The sequence below is a fragment of the Mobula birostris genome, chromosome 24 (genome assembly GCF_030028105.1).
Source record: "Mobula birostris isolate sMobBir1 chromosome 24, sMobBir1.hap1, whole genome shotgun sequence".
Taxonomy (NCBI): Eukaryota; Metazoa; Chordata; class Chondrichthyes; order Myliobatiformes; family Myliobatidae; genus Mobula; species Mobula birostris.
This window is the reverse complement of record NC_092393.1, coordinates 58699348-58716241: the sequence shown is the minus strand read 5'-3', so window position 1 is coordinate 58716241 and position 16894 is coordinate 58699348. Positions and strand designations below refer to the sequence as shown.

Sequence of the window (16894 nt, the reverse complement as noted above, 5' to 3'; positions counted from 1 at the left end):
AGCTGGCGCCAGCTATCCATGTTGGCACAGCGTGCATTTGACTTCTCATGATCCTGGAGTGTGAGAGTGAGTCGCTCCCACACTCTGAAACCTCCACAAGTGAGACTGTGATTTTGCTTGCCAAATAGGGTACAGCAGAAACAGAAGATTAATGATTCTGAGTACACTAACCATGACCTACGAATGGTTTCTCCATTTTTCATCTTCATAAGATATCTGTCCTTGGTAAAACGACAGCGTGATTGGCTCTGTGAAAAGTTAATGTCCTCTAACTGAACGGGACCTCCCCTAACAATGTCGATCCGTTGGTCACTGGTAATATGCGTTGGCCAACGTGCCGGATCGGTCTCTGTGAATGTTAGTGGGGCTTTCTCTCTGTCTGGTGTGCTGGTGGCGGCATCTCCCTCACCTGTCTCAGTTGTAGGACACCATCTGTTTGAGTAGAATTGTCCTCATTTTCATTGCTCTGATTATCAACATCTCCTGTACCGCTTACACTGTCACTTGGCACTGCAGCCCCATGCTGTGATGATGGTGCAGCAGCAACTGCAGTCGGTGGGCCTTTTACAGATGCTGGACCAAAGAAAGATGTAACTTTTGGGAGACTATTTAGACATTTTGTTTTGTTCTCCAATATCTTCCGTTTTTCAGCACCACTAGGATAGGTGCGTTTCATTTTCCTCTCATTGAAAAGTAGCTTTCTTTGCTAGGAGCAATGTTTACAAGTGAAGTAAATATTTTAATGTATTTTCTCAGATGTCAGTCAGCGAACGCCCACTGGTGGTTCAGTTGTCAATAGCAGGAGGATATTGTGGCGTCTGGGAGCTGTGCATTAAATTTTTGCATGTCAGTTGGGGGCCCCTGGGAGGGCGGGGCCCATTTCAGTTGAAACGGGCCGCCTATGACCTTTTCACGGAGTTGCTTGGGGTGTTCTTTTGTCTTCATGGTGCAGTTTTTGGCAGGATATTGACTCACCAGCACCTTCCAGATACAGATATATTTTTACTACGATCAATTGAAACACCTTGACTGCACATGGTGATCTCCATTCAACTAATTATGTGTCTTCTAAAACCAGTTGGCTGCACTAGTGATGATCTGGTGTGTCATATTAAAGGGGGTGAATACTTATGCAATCAATTATTTTGTGTTTTATATCTGTAATTAATTTAGATCACTTTGTAGAGATCTGTTTTCACATTGACACAAAAGAGTTTTCTTTTTCTGTTGATCAGTGTCCAAAAAAAAGCCAAATTAAATCTACTGTTATTCAATGGTGTAAAACAATAAAACATGAAAACTTCCAAGGGGGGTGAATACTTTTTATAGGCACTATATACATATTTCTTATTGTGATTTATAGTTTCTTTTCAGTATGTTTTATGCTGTACTGCTATGACAAAAACAACAAATTTCACAATGTATGCCAGTGATATTAAACCTGAATCTGATTCTTGTGTCAGCATTTTTTGAGATTTTGCCAAGAAATACGAATCTGTTGGTCCACATCGTTTACCTGCCTTGGCTCCATATTTCCTGTTAGTAAGTAGTGAGTATGCTACATTGGCATTGGAAGCTTGGCGACATTTGCTGGCTGCCAGCATAATCTTTGATGCAAACCACGCATTTCACTGTATGTTTCGATGTACATGTGACAAATAAAGCTAATTAATCTTTATCCCAGATCCTCTATCATATTTACCTCCACTACCATCCCAGGCACACACTAATCGCCCCCACACATCTCCCTTGATGAGACAGTAAAGAAGACAAGATGGCTATGGTGACAGGAGGGTAAAAAGTAGCATTAAAGGAATGTCAAATGCAACAGCATTTTTTGACATTTTCTTTTATAATGTAGCAGTACTGCTAGTCCCTTCTGCAAAGTGAGATTAAACAATGAGGTTTCAACAACTATAGTAAATAGATTCCTTTCATTCAATAGTGAGTGCATAAGTGAGTCAGAAGCTGGTTCATGTCACTTTCCCTGGAGAGGTTGCTGGTTCCCGATGCTCTTGGAGATTTAGGGATTGGGCTGTAGTTCATTTTGACCTCTTTTAGTTCTATGTTCTCACCCATCCTTTCTTGTTGCCAATTGGTGGGCTGGGGATTTGGGTGATCTGTTAATCTTTTTGTGAGAGAGGGATTTCAGGTTTTCTGAGCTTTGCTTATTTTTCTTTTCACGTGGGGAGATTGTTCTCTTTCTTTCAACTACTTATATGTTTTTTCTGTATTTTATGGCTATCAGGAGAAGACAAATCTTGAAGTTGTATTCTGCATACATACTTTGATAAGAAAATTAACCTTTGCATAATTTCCACCTCCAATAAACAGCATTATAAATCAAAACTGCAGTTTGCTTTTAGGCCACGAGGTGGAGAAAACGTACAAAGCAAGATTCCTCTTTAGTAGAACACCTCTTAAATTAAATGTTGGAGGAACTCAGTTCAGGCAGCGTCTCTAGAGGGGAATAAACAGCTGACATTTCAAGCTGAAACTCTTCATCAGGACCCTATAATAGTTTGAGTAACTAAGTTCTAGAATATCTTACGTTAAAGGGAAGCAGAATAAACGGTGTAAAGACAGTAAGGTAGAAGGGCTGAAATGTGTGTACCTCAATGCAAGAAGCATCAGGAACAAAGGTGATGAACTGAGAGCTTGGATACATACATGGAATTATGATGTAGTGGCCATTACAGAGGCTTGGCTGGCACCAGGGCATGAATGGATTCTCAATATTCCTGGATTGCAGTGCTTTAAAAGGGATAGAGAGGGTGGAAAAAGGGGAGGAGGGGTGGCATTACTGGTCAGGGATACTATTACAGCTACAGAAAGGGTGGGTAATGTAGCAGGATCCTCTTTTGAGTCAATATGGGTGGAAGTCAGGAACAGGAAGGGAGCAGTTACTCTACTGGGGGTATTCTATAGGTCCCCTGGTAGCAGCAGAGATACAGAGGAGCAGATTGGGAGGCAGATTTTGGAAAGGTGCAAAAATAACAAGGTTGTTATCATGGGTGACTTTAACTTCCCTAATATTGATTGCCACCTGATTAGTTCCAAGGGTTTAGGTGGGGCAGAATTTGTTAAGTGTGTCCAGGACGGATTCCTGTCACAGTATGTGGACAGGCTGACCAGGAGGAATGCCATACTAGATCTAGTACTAGGTAATGAACCGGGTCAGGTCACAGATCTCTCAGTGGGTGAGCATCTGGGGGACAATGACCACCGCTCCCTGGCCTTTATAATTATCACCAAAAAGGATAGAATCAAAGAGGACAGGAAAATTTTTAATTGGGGAAAGGCAAATTATGAGGCTATAAGGCTAGAACTTGCAGGTGTGAATTGGGATGATGTTTTTGCAGGGAAATGTACTATGGACATGTGGTCGATGTTTAGAGATCTCTTGCGGGATGTAAGGGATAAATTTGTCCCAGTGAGGAAGATAAAGAATGGTAGGGTGAAGGAACCATGGGTGACAAGTGAGGTGGAAAATCTAGTCAGGTGGAAGAAGGCAGCATACATGAGGTTTAGGAAGCAAGGATCAGATGGGTCTATTGAGGAATATAGGGAAGCAAGAAAGGAGCTTAAGAAGGGGCTGAGAAGAGCAAGAAGGGGGCATGATAAGGCCTTGGCAAGTAGGGTAAAGGAAAACCCCAAGGCATTCTTCGATTATGTGAAGAAAAAAAGGATGACAGGAGTGAAGGTAGGACCGATTAGAGATAAAGGTGGGAAGATGTGCCTGGAGGCTGTGGAAGTGAGCGAGGTCCTCAATGAATACTTCTCTTCGGTATTCACTAATGAGAGGGAACTTGATGATGGTGAGGACAATATGAGTGAGGTTGATGTTCTGGAGCATGTTGATATTAAGGGAGAGGAGGTGTTGGAGTTGTTAAAATACATTAGGACAGATAAGTCCCCGGGGCCTGACGGAATATTCCCAGTCTGCTCCACGAGGTGAGAGAAGAGATTGCTGAGCCTCTGGCTAGGATCTTTATGTCCTCTTTGTCCACGGGAATGGTACCGGAGGATTGGAGGGAGGCGAATGTTGTTTCCTTGTTCAAAAAAGGTAGTAGGGATATTTCGGGTAGTTATAGACCAGTGAGCCTTACGTCTGTGGTGGGAAAGCTGTTGGAAAAGATTCTTAGAGATAGGATCTATAGGCATTTAGAGAATCATGGTCTGATCAGGGACAGTCAGCATGGCTTTGTGAAGGGCAGATCGTGTCTAACAAGCCTGATAGAGTTCTTTGAGGAGGTATATAGATGAGGGTAGTGCAGTGGATGTGATCTAAATGGATTTTAGTAAGGCATTTGACGGTTCCACACGGTAGGCTTATTCAGAAAGTCAGAAGGCATGGGATCCAGGGAAGTTTGGCCAGGTGGATTCAGAATTGGCTTGCCTGCAGAAGGCAGAGGGTCCTGGTGGAGGGAGTACATTCAGATTGGAGGGTTGTGACTAGTTGCGTCCCACAAGGATCTGTTCCGGGACCTCTGCTTTTCGTGATTTTTATTAACGACCTTAATGTGGGGGTAGAAGGGTGGGTTGGCAAGTTTGCAGACGACACAAAGGTTGGTGGTGTTGTAGATAGTGTAGAGGATTGTCAAAGATTGCAGAGAGACATTGATAGGATGCAGAAGTGGGCTGAGAAGTGGCAGATGGAGTTCAACCCGGAGAAGAGTGAGGTGGTACACTTTGGAAGGACAAACTCCAAGGCAGAGTACAAAGTAAATGGCAGGATACTTGGTAGTGTGGAGGAGCAGAGGGATCTCGGGGTACATGTCCACAGATCCCTGAAAGTTGCCTCACAGGTGGATAGGGTAGTTAAGAAAGCTTATGGGGTGTTAGCTTTCATAAGTCAAGGGATAGCATTTAAGAGTCACGATGTAATGATGCAGCTCTATAAAACTCTGGTTAGGCCACACTTGGAGTACTGTGTCCAGTTCTGGTCACCTCACTATAGGAAGGATGTGGAAGCATTGGAAAGGGTACAGAGGAGATTTACCAGGATGCTGCCTGGTTTAGAAAGTATGCATTATGATCAGAAATTAAGGGAGCTAGGGCTTTACTCTGGAGAGAAGGAGGATGAGAGGAGACATGATAGAGGTGTACAAGATAATAAGAGGAATAGATAGAGTGGATAGCCAGCACCTCTTTCCCAGGGCACCACTGCTCAATACGAGAGGACATGGCTTTAAGGTAAGGGGTGGGAAGTTCAAGGGGGATATTAGAGGAAGGTTTTTTACTCAGACAGTGGTTGGTGCGTGGAATGCACTGCCTGAGTCAGTGGTGGAGGCAGATACACTAGTGAAGTTTAAGAGACTACTGGACGGGTATATGAAGGAATCTAAGGTGGGGGCTTATATGGGAGGCAGGGTTTGAGGGTCAGCACAACATTGTGGGCCGAAGGGCCTGTAATGTGCTGTACTATTCTATGTTCTAAAGGAATACTAATGGTTCAATGCATGACAACATTCTGTATGAACAGTGACCGGTGATGTTCTGCAGGGCTCTGTTCTAGGACCCCAGCTCCTTGTGATTTTTGTACATGTCTTAAATCATGAAGTGGAAGGATGAGTTAGTGAGTTTGCAGATGATACGAAGTTTGGCAGTATTGTGCATGGTGTAGAAGGTAGGTACAGGATGTTGATACACACACTTATGTCATTGACTATAGCTCAGTGTTCAACACCATCATTTATTTCCACAGTCCTGATCGATAAGCTACAGAACCTGGTCCTCTGTACCTCCATCTGCAACTGGATCCTCAATTGGAACCAGAAGACCATAATATGTGTGGATTGGTGATAATATCTCCTCCTCACTGACAATCAACACTAGCGCACCTCAGGCGTGTGTAGTTAGCCAACTGCTCTACTCTCCCAACACCAACTGCCCCTCTACCTATCTTTGTATCATCCGCAAACTTGGCCATAAAGTCATCGATTCCATCATCCAAATCATTGCCTATAATGTAAAAAGCAGTCCCAAACTCAGACCCCTGAATTCCTCCAGTGTGTGTTGGTCTGGGTTTCCAGAATCTGTAGAATCTCATGTCATGTCAAAATATGTTAGAGGAGCACTATCTGGTTATTATCATCACACTTGTTTGTGTGAGTTGGCTGTGTACTGATAGCTGCTGTTTCATACAATTGTGGCTACAGTCCATTGGCTGTAAAGTGCCTCGAGATATCCTGAGTCAGGAAATGCAGTCTATAACCACAAGTTTTCTTCAGATCTGAGAGAATATTGAAACTTAAATTCTTGTACTTTGCCTGCTGTATCAAATACCATTATCAGTGGTTTTGGAACATATTCTACTACAGTGCGTCATCTTGTTTCAATTAATTGAAACTGAGATTACTGTAGGCGAGAGTGATTGAAGGGTCAGTGCAGAGTTTCCTGATCTGCAGCCTCTCTGTAGAGTTAATTCATGGCCTATACCTAGATGTCCTTGAGAAGGCAGTAGTGGGATGCATCTTGAACCTCCATAACCCCTGTAATGAATATGCTCCCACAGAGCTTGTGGCATTTTGATATGATCAAAGGACTCGCCAGCCAGTCCCAATAATGGGGCAGCATGGAATGAAGCAGTTAGCGTAATCCGGGTTCAACTCCCACTGCTGCCTGCAAGGAGCTTGTACGTATTCCCCCGTGACTGTGTGGGTTTCCTCTGGGTGCTCTGGTTTCCTCCCGCATTCCAAATCTGTACGGTTGGTAGGTTAATTGGTCACGTGGGTGTAACAGGGCAGCACGAGCTCATCCACCTGGAAGGGCCTGTTACTGTGCTAATTCTCTAAATAAACAAAAATACTCAAGAAGCAATTTTGGTGGTGTTGTCATGGTGGCCACACTTGCCAGATGAGGGAGGTTTTCTTCCTTAGGGATATTAGAGAACCAGCTGGATTTTCCCCATAAAATTGCAGCTTCACTATAACTTGGGTATTCACAATTTTATATTTCTAAAACTAAACTAAATTCTTAAGCAACGCACAAAAAAATGCTGAAGGAACTCTCAGTATGTCAGGCAGCAAATATAGAGGGGAATAACCAGTTGATGGTTCGGGCCAGGACCCTTCATCAGGACTGAAAACAAAGGGGGTGGAAGCCAGAATAAGGTGGGGGGGGGGGGGAAGGAGGAGTATAAGCTGGCAGGTGATAGGTGAGACCAGGTGAGGGAGAAGTTGAAGTATGAAGCTGGTAAGTGATTGGTGGAGGAGGTAAAGGGCTGAAGAAGGAATCTGATAGGAGAGGGCAGTGGACCGTGAAAGAAAGGGGAGGAGGGGAACCAGAGAGAAGGGAGCGAGGTAGAAATTTCCAGGTTGGAGATACAGTATCGATGTCTACGCCAACAGGTTGCAGGCTGCCCAGATGGAATATGAGGTGTTGTTCATCCAACCTGAGTGCTGCCTTTTCGTGGTGGTAGATGAGGCTATGCAGACACTGTCAGAATAGGAATGGATGGGAATGGGAAATCAAATTGACTGGGAAGTCTCGCCTTTTGTGGCAGACAGCAAAGGTACTTGATGAAGCCGTCCCCCAATCTGTGTCAAGACTCACTGATGTAGACAGGAGCTGCACCAGGACCACCTCAGGATTTGAGTGTGTTGCTCAAGACATTCTGGCATCTGCAGAATCTGTTATGTTTAAATGACTAAATCACTAAAGTAATGTAACATCACTGTTCCTATTGCACTAATAGAGTCTATGCCTGGTCAGGGCTGAGCATAAGTCTATGCACTGAATTTAAAAAAAAATATTTAGAGATACAGCATAGAGTAGTCTCTTCTGGCCTTCTAACCCTGCCATTCCAGAAACCCCCATCAACCACAATTTAACTCTAACCTAATCATGGGACAATTTACAATGACCAGTTACCCTACCCGGTATGTCTTTGGACTGTGGGAGGAAACCGGATCACCCGGGGAAAATCACGCATTCTACGGGGAGGACGTATAGAGACTCCTTACAGAGGATGTTAGAATTGAACTCTGATGTCCCAAGCTGAAATAGCACCGTGTGAACCACTACGCTATCATACTGCCTATCTTTGTTATTTTGGCATGAGTACGCAGCCAGTGGCAAAGAAACTGAAATGGCCACTAAAGACACTGTCAAAAATGACTCAACTATTTCTGTGGAGTGAATTTCTACTACTCTGATATTGTTTGTTGGGAAGTACTACTTTTATTCTTTATTTTATCTAGAGATACAGCACAGTAACAGGCCCTTCTGGTCAAATGAGCCCACATTGTCCAGTTACACCCACGTGACCAATTACCTACAAACTCATACATCTTTGGACTGTGGGAGGAAACCAAAACACCCAGTCTACATGGTCACAGGGAGATCACAGAAATTCCTTACAGACAGTGGTGGAATTCAACCTGGGTCACTGGCACTGTAATGCCATTACACTAACCAATACACTATTGTGCCACCCATTTTAAAGCAGGAATTAATGATTTGCTCAAACAAAAGGTTAAGGTAGTAAATGAATGATCATAAACTTTATAAAATAATTTAAAAATACAAGAATGACTATAGACATACAGTTTATAAAATGTTGATTTGAAGGTGCAGTGACAGAGAATTAAAATCTCTCTCATACCTGAAGTAACTTTTTAATAGTTCATAAAACCTTGAGATTTTTCAATCCATTATTTCTGGAAATACATAGAAGGCACAAGATATTTCTGTATTTAAGTGCATGTGTGCACACAATAGAATTTGCTTTCAACTTTGCAAAATTATTACCAACAAATCAGCTACTCTCACTGACATGACAGCCACAAAGTTTGGGGAATTATCTTCATGAGTCAGTGGTAGCTGCTGGGTGAAATTTTATTTTCTGAAGGTGGAAATCTTGGTTTAAATGAAGCCAGTTTCATGGGTGATAAAGTGGCACTGACGGTGCTACTAAAACTTTTCTCTTCTGGGAAATTACACAGCGTGAAGTCTGGTTACAGAAATCCCCATTCTTGTTCTGAACAACCGCAGGTTGTGGATAGTGTAAAGAAAAGCTAGTTGACTGACCTTGGATTCAACTTAACAAATTGTGTAAAAAAAATTTATATTCAAAATGCTCCTCTGCATTAACATGAACAGTTTACAGTCCATAAAACCGTAAGACATTGGTGCAGAAGTAGGCCAATTTGACAACTTCACCACTCGATTGTGGCTGATTTATTTTCCCTATCAACAAATCATGGTTAAAGTATAGTACCGAGAAGAAGGAGAGGGTGAGGTACAGGTTGACTATAATGTGCATTTTGCTGGCCAGGTCCACCGGTCAATTTTGGTAAGATACCATAAAAATCGTGATTCATTTTTATATTATTCTGACAGGAGGGTAATATTCAACAAATAGGTTTCAAACCAAAAAGAGTTCATAGTTTTCAGTGAGGCTTTTTAAATAAATATGCTGCTGAAAAGGTGCAGTCCAGCCTCTGTAGATTTAGACAGGCAATTCATTCACTTGCCAACCAACTACAATCTCCTTACATGATAAGCTTTTCATGGTGGTCTTTTTCTGAAGAGGAAGATGAAATTCTTGCATCAAAGGCCCCATGTTTAAAGGACCAGAGAAGAAGTCACCTATATTCCAGAACCATCCGTTCAACCAAGCACAAAGAGGTAACATCTTTGGAGGGAGCACCTGAAATACATGAAGCGACATGTCAGTCAGGACTTTTCCCTTTTCACACCATCGCCCTGGGACACTGGGGGAATGATGCTCTCTGTTTCTTCCTAACATTCAAACTTTTCCCTTTTCACAACATCGCCCTGGGACGCTGGGGGAATGATGCCCTCTGTTTCTTCCTAACGTTCAAGCCCAATATTCAGGAAGGCAGGGTTCAAAGCTTGGGGATAAATATGGAGGGAGGAGAAAGGGGGAAGGGAAGGGAATAAGTACGTGTAAGAGGAGGAGATTGGAGTGGTGTATAAGTAAAAGAATGGGAGGAAAGTTGGGAATTGTGAGAAGTATAGATAGGGTAAATGCAAACAGACTTCTTCCACTAAGGGTGAGGGAGACTATTAAAGGCCATGGGTTAAGGGTGAAAGGTGAAGCGTTTAAGAGGAATAGGAGCAGGAACTTCAACTTCATTTGCCCATCACTGAAATGTTCCCACAACCTATGAACTTGCTTTCAATGACTATTCATCTCATGTCCTTGATATTTATTGCTTAGTTAGTTATTATTATTATTTCTTTTTTTATCTGCACAGTTTGTTATCTTTCACACACTCCCTCCAAGTTGGATCATCTTTCATTGTGGTTATTATTCTATTATGAATTTATTGAGTATGCGCTCAAGGAAGTGAGTGTTGTGTTGGAGAGAGGGGCATGATCACCTAGGTCGGGAAGGGGAGTAAGGTGATATGGTTGAAGGATTAGAAATCAAAAGAAGCAGATCTATGATGACTGGTAAAAAGCACAAGTGTCAGAATGGAACTTTTTCTTGATGCAGTGAGTTATGATTATGGAATTCACTGCCTGAAAGAGAATAAATTTAATTGTACATACTCACTGGTAGAAGTGAAAGGAAATCAACTAGGTGAAGAGAAAGTGCAGGCAACAGAGAATAAATGAGAAAGACAGGAAATTCTGTAGACGCTGGAAATCTTAAGCAACACACAAAAAACCGCTGAGGAACACAGCAGGTCAGACGGCATTTATGGAGGTAAATAAACAGTTGACATTCCAGGCTGAGACCTTTCATCAGGTCCCAATGAAGGGCTTGGCCCAAAACGTCAACTATGTACACCCCTGCATAGGTACTGAGAGATTAAATGGAGAGCTTCACTGAAGAAATGGCATCTACGTGATGGAACAAATGGGATCCTATCCTATCTTATCATGCTGAATTATTCCATGATGTAAAATTCTTGCCCCATATGCCCATGCACAAGATCACAAGAGACTACAAAGGCCTGTAGACCCACCAGCTCCATCATGAGCACAACCCTCGCCACCATCAAAGGACATTTTCAAGAGGTGGTGCGTCAAGAGGGCAGCATCCATCATTAAGACCCTCGCCATCTGGGACATTACTGCCATCTGGGACAAACAATAAATTTTACTTCATATAAGACAGTGATATTTTTGTACTTCTAAATCTGAGGCATGTAGACATTTCTTCTTGCAGAGCATTGAAAATCTCTGGAATTCTCTGCCCGAGGTTGGTACATTTACAGTAAAGGTAGATACACTTTTGAAAGTTCAGGGAGTTTAGGGCGATGTGAACTGGCAGAAAACAAGATCGGGCCTGAAGCATTGAATGGTAGGACATACTTGAGAGGCCAATGACCTATTCCTGTTCCTAAGTTTTTGAGAATGTTTCCAGCACTTTCTCTTTTGATTCCAAGTAATGTCTGTTGTTGGGATATTCTTTGGACAGAGAACAGGAGGAAGGATCTGAAAGGAAGAGCTTTCTCCACCAGCCAACTGAGCTCTGCCATGAGGAATTCCACCAGATGAACAGCAATCTTCTTAGGGAACCATCACAAAGAATCCACCAACTCCTTTTCCCGCAGAGCTTCCAGGACGTTCCACATTGATGATTGCTTAATGAACATGAGTAAAGGTATTTTTCCACAGGAACTTTTCTACGACGGACAGGTAGTGCAGCAAGATACAAATGAATGGTCCACAGGACTAGGGAACCCTGGATGACAAGGGATGTTGAGGCCCTGACCAGGAAAATGGAAGGGGCATGGGTTAGGTATATGCAGCTGGGACCAAGCAAGTTTCTGGAGGAGTTTAGGAGATGCAGGAGTTTACTCAAAGAAGAAATCAGGAGAGCAAAAAGGGGGCATGAAATAAATTTGAAAAAAAAGATTAAGGAAAATCCAAAGAGATTTTAAAAGTATTTTAAGAGAAAAGATAACTAAAGTGAGAATAGGGTCCCTCAAAGACCAAAGGGGACACCTTTGTGTGGAGCCATAGAAGGTAGCTCAGGTCCTTAATGAATATTTCTCCTCTCTTTTTATGATAAAGAAAGACATGAAGACTTTGGAACCAAGGGAAGTCTTGGGGTAGTCAACATTACAATAAAACTAGTGCTAGAAGGTATAAAGGCAAACACACCTCCAGGGACTGACCAGGTAAATCCAAAAACACTGTGGGAGGCTAGAGAAGAAAATGCAGAAACCCTGGGTGATATATTTGCATCACTATCAGCCATCAGTGAGGTGATGGTAAACTGGAAGACGGTGAATGTTGTGCTTTTATTTACTAAGGACAGCAAAGATAAACCTGAGAACTACAGACCAGTAAGTCTAACATCTGTGGTAGGTATGTTTTCTGGGAGGGGTTCTGAAGAATAAGATATTCCTCAGTAAGGGCAGTATGGTAGTGTAATGGTTAGCACAATGCTTTACAGTATCAGCGACCTGGGTTCAATTCCTGCCGTTGCTTGTAAGGAGTTTGTACATTGTCCCCGTGACCATGTGGGTTTCCTCCCGCAGTCCAAAGGCCTACCAGTTGATAGGTTAAATGATCATTGTAAACTGTCCTGTAATCAGGCTAGGATTAAATCGGGGGATTGTTGGGTGGAACAGCTCAAAGGTCCAATAGGGCCTATTCCACACTGTATCCCAATCAATAAATAAATACATCTGGAAAGACAGGGACTGATTAGGGGGAGTCAGTGTGGCTGCGTGTGTGAGTGAAAGCCTGATTTTTTTTGATGATGTGACCAAGAAGATTGATGATGGCAAGGCAGTAAACAAGGTTTATATGGATTTCAGTAAGGCTTTTGATAAGGTTCCACATGGTAGGCTGCTTGAGAAGGTTAGATTACATGGAATCCAGGAAGAGCTGGATAACTGGATACACCACTGGCTTGATGGTAGAAAGCAGAGATTGATGAGGAAGGTTGTTTCTCAGACAGGAGGCCTGTGACTGGTGCTGTGTCTCAGGTGTCAATGCTGGGCCCCACTGCTGTTTTCATCCATCATTCGTTTGGATGAGAATGTACAAGGCACGGTTGCAGATGACACTTAAATAGATGTTACAGTGGACAATGAAGGAGGGCATCAAAAATTACAAGGCGATTTTGACCAGCTGAGTTAGTGGGGCTGAGCAATGGCACATGGAGTTTAATTTGCCTAAGTGTGAGATGTTGCATTTTGGAAAGTCAAATCCAGGTAGGACTTTCTGCAAACAGCAGGGGCACAGGGAGCGTTGTAGAACAGAACCTTGCCTTACAAGAACATGGTTCACTGAAAGCGGAGTCAAAGGGAGACAGGGTGGCGAAGGAAGCTTTTGCCAAGCTGGCCTTCCCAAATCACAGCATTGAGTATTAAGGTTGCGAGGTTTTGGTGCAGTTGTATAGGGCATTTGGAATACTGTGTTCACTTTCAGTCACCCTGATAGAGACTATTACACTGGAAACAGTGCATAAAAGGTTTACAAGAATACTGGGCAGGCCTTGAGGGACTGAGTTACATAGAGAGGCTGGATGGGCTAGGACTTTATTCCTTATGCTATTGGAGACTAAGAATGTAGGAGACTGATCTTATAGAGGTATATAAAATCATAAGGGCCTAGATAGGGTGAATGCACTCAATCTTTTTCCCCAGAATTGAGGAATTCAAGAATCAATTTGAATCATGATCATATTTATTATCACAGGCTCTTATGGCCGTGAGACTACTGAACTCCCTGCCACCGCCCATATCTCATCACATATGAAGCGACCAAGAGTGTTACAGTGTTTACTTTTTTAAACTTGTATCATATATGCGTCTTATTATTTGTGGTAATATTACTTTATGTGTTGTGTGTACTGTGTTGGCACCTTGGTCTGGAGGAATGTTGTTTCATTTGGTGGTATACGTGTGTACGGTTAAGTGACAATAAACTGAACTTGAACTTTGTTTTTTATGGGGGCAGTAAAGTGCAAACGCAAAAAAACTACAAATTACAAAATAAATAAATAGTCTAAAAAAAGGAAATCAGAAATCAGAATCAGAATCAGGTTTATTATCACCGGCATGTGACATGAAATTTGTTAACTTAGCAGCAGCAGTTCAATGCAATACATAATCAAGAAGAAAAATTAAAAATAATAATAAAAGAAATAAAAATAATAGGTAAATCAATTATAGTATACATATATTGAAAAGATTAAAAACGTGCAAAAATCAGAAATACTGTATATTAAAAAAAAGGTGATTTAGTGTTTATGGGTTCAATGTCCATTTTAGGACTCGGATGGTAGAAGGGAAGAAGCTGTTTCTGAGTTGCTAGGTGTACCTCCTACCTGATGGTAACAGTGAGAAAAGGGCATGCCCTGGGTCCTGGAAGTCCTTAAAAATGGATGCTACCTTACTGAGACACCACTCCCTGAAGATGTCCTGGGTACTTTGTAGGCTTGTACCCAAGATGGAGCTGACTAGATTTACAACCTTCTGCAGCTTCTTTCGGTCCTGTGCAGTAGCACCCCCACCCCCAAATACCAGACAGTGATGCAGCCTGTCAGAATGCTCTCCACGGTACATCTATAGTAGTTTTTGAGTGTATTTGTTGACATACCAAATCTCTTCAAACTCCTAATGAAGTATAGCCTTCCTTAGAATCTACCGACAAAGGGAAAGAAACTGTTCTTGAATCGTTGAGGTCGAGTCTTCAGGCTCCTATACCTCCTCCCTGTTGGTAGTAACAAGAAGAGGGCATGTCCTAGATGTTGAGGGTCCTTAATGGACTGGACAGCATAGGTTCGAGGTGAGAAGGGCAAGAGCTTGAGCAGCAGCTTTTCTTACACAAAGCATGACATTTATGTGGAATGAGCTGCCCGAAGAAGTGGTTGAGGCAGCTTCAGGGACAACTTTTAAAAGACAATTGGGCAGGTACATGGATGGGAGAGCTTTAGAAGGTTTTGGCAAATAGGTCTCGCTTGGTTGGGGCATCTTGGTCAGTTTGGGCCAGGTGGGCCAAAGGACCCGTTTCCTTACAGTGCAACTCTTAAGACTCTATAACCTTCCTCATTATTCAGAACTCTGCCAATTTTGTGTCATTGCATATTTACTAATCAGCCCACAGGCATTTTCAGAACCAGGTTTATGGTCACTGACTAAGTTGTGAAATTTCGCAAACACGAGGAATTCTGCAGATGCTGGAAATTCAAGCAACACACATCAAAGTTGCTGGTGAATGCAGCAGGCCGGGCAGCATCTCTAGGAAGAGGTACAGTCGACGTTTCGGGCCGAGACCCTTCGTCAGGAAAGCTGTGAAATTTGTTAAGTTGTGTGCAGTATGCTACAGTAGCTACTAAAAGTTACAAAATAAACAAATAGTGCAAAAGATAAATAACAAAAGCAGTGTCCATGGACTGTTCAGAAATATGGTAGTGGAGGGGAAGAAGTTGTTCTTAAAATGTTATCCATCCAATATAATATTAAAATGGAGGGCTACGTGGGAGGGAAGAGTCAGACTGATCTTGGACTAAGTTAAAGGGTCAGCATGACATCGTGGGCCGAAGACCCTGTACTGTGTTGTAATGTTCTATGTTGTATTCCCTGTTTTATTTCAGATTCCCAGAAGTATTTTGCTTTATCCATCATAAAAGGGAGCGACCTTACCGTGAGAGCCCGGCACGGGCTGCGCTGGCGGGCCGGAGTCTGCAGACTCTCAGTTTCTCGAACAGTTCAGTTTAACGGCGTGGACCAGGTCGGTCACATAAGCCAAGAAGTTGACGCTGATCAGCACGGCGGACGAGAGGCACAGTCTCCAGCGGCAGGCCGTCTGGCTGGAACTGGAATTATCCTGCTGGCTGAGGCCGAGGGTCCAGACCACCAGTAAGGCCCCGCTCAGCAACACGCCCAGGGCACCGAAGGCCGCCAACAGCCGCTCCAGCGGCACCGGGCAAAATGCCCGGCACCCCACCACCATCACCATGACAACCAAGGATATGGATGCGCAAGCGCAGAGCGCGCCCACCGCCCACCAGAAGCCCGGGAATGCTGGGATGTGCCCGGTTGCCAGGGGAACGGAGAGGATGCAGGCGATGGACACCTGCAGCACCTTGAGCAGGCCGGGCCCCGTCGCCATGTAGGTGCTGCGGCGGGAGCTGCGGGACATGAGCACCTCGGCCGCGTAGGCCACCGAGGCTAGGCAGGAGCAGACGATGGCGGCGACGTGGTAGGCGCACGGAGGCTGGATCCAGGCCCCGGGCTGAGCGCAGCGCGGGCTCTCGCCGGCGTTCGCCAGCATCAGCGGGTAGATGACCGAGGTGGCCAGGTTCATGAGCCCGGCGAAGGCGGAGACGGCCACTGACAGGTTCTTCCAGGTGAGGGGGAAGAGGCTGTGCACCTGTGTGAACTCGACCACGAAGACGAGGAGGGTGCAGATGAAGGAGAAGCACCAGGTGAACAAGGTGAAGGTGGTGAATCCCCCGTCACGGGTCGAGCCGCCGCTCGCCGCTGTCCTCGACAGACCCAGAGCCGCGCAGGTGAAGAGGATCTGTAGCAGCTGGACCACGGCCTTAGGGGAGATCAGGTCTCTCGGGTCGCTGAATCTCACCGGCATCTCTACAGGCTCGCAAACCACCGCTGTCCAGCAGCCTCGGGGGCCAGTCAGAAGGCAGCAGGCAAGTCAGCCCTCCACGCAAAATAACCTAGTTACCGAAGGTTACATCCTCTCTGTAGTAGGCTCTGGGGGAGGCGGGGTGCATACGTTTCCTGCCTCCTTGCAAAGTCGAAGAACAATGCGATTATCTGATTTAAAATTACTGTTTTCCAGACCGCAGCACCAACACCGCAAGCAGCAGAAAGGCGTTAACAACCCATCGCTCAGTTTCCCCCGGTAGGTATTGTAGTACAGACTTGCTCCACACAACATGTGGGTATCACGGCTGAACGCGTTCCGGTAACTTTCTTAGGACAGGAACAAA

The 16894-nt window shown here is 44.0% G+C and overlaps 1 protein-coding gene across 1 annotated transcript; it reads right to left on the bottom strand.

The window, feature by feature from the left end:
* Positions 1-8534: 8534 nt before the first annotated feature.
* LOC140187220 (myeloid-associated differentiation marker homolog) lies at positions 8535-16649 on the bottom strand. Its single transcript, XM_072242309.1, has 2 exons — positions 15585-16649; positions 8535-9655 (listed from the first exon to the last, which is right to left on the bottom strand). The coding sequence occupies exon 1, from the start codon at positions 16528-16530 to the stop codon at positions 15634-15636; it is 897 nt and encodes a 298-aa protein (XP_072098410.1). The 5' UTR covers positions 16531-16649; the 3' UTR covers positions 8535-9655; positions 15585-15633.
* Positions 16650-16894: the final 245 nt, after the last annotated feature.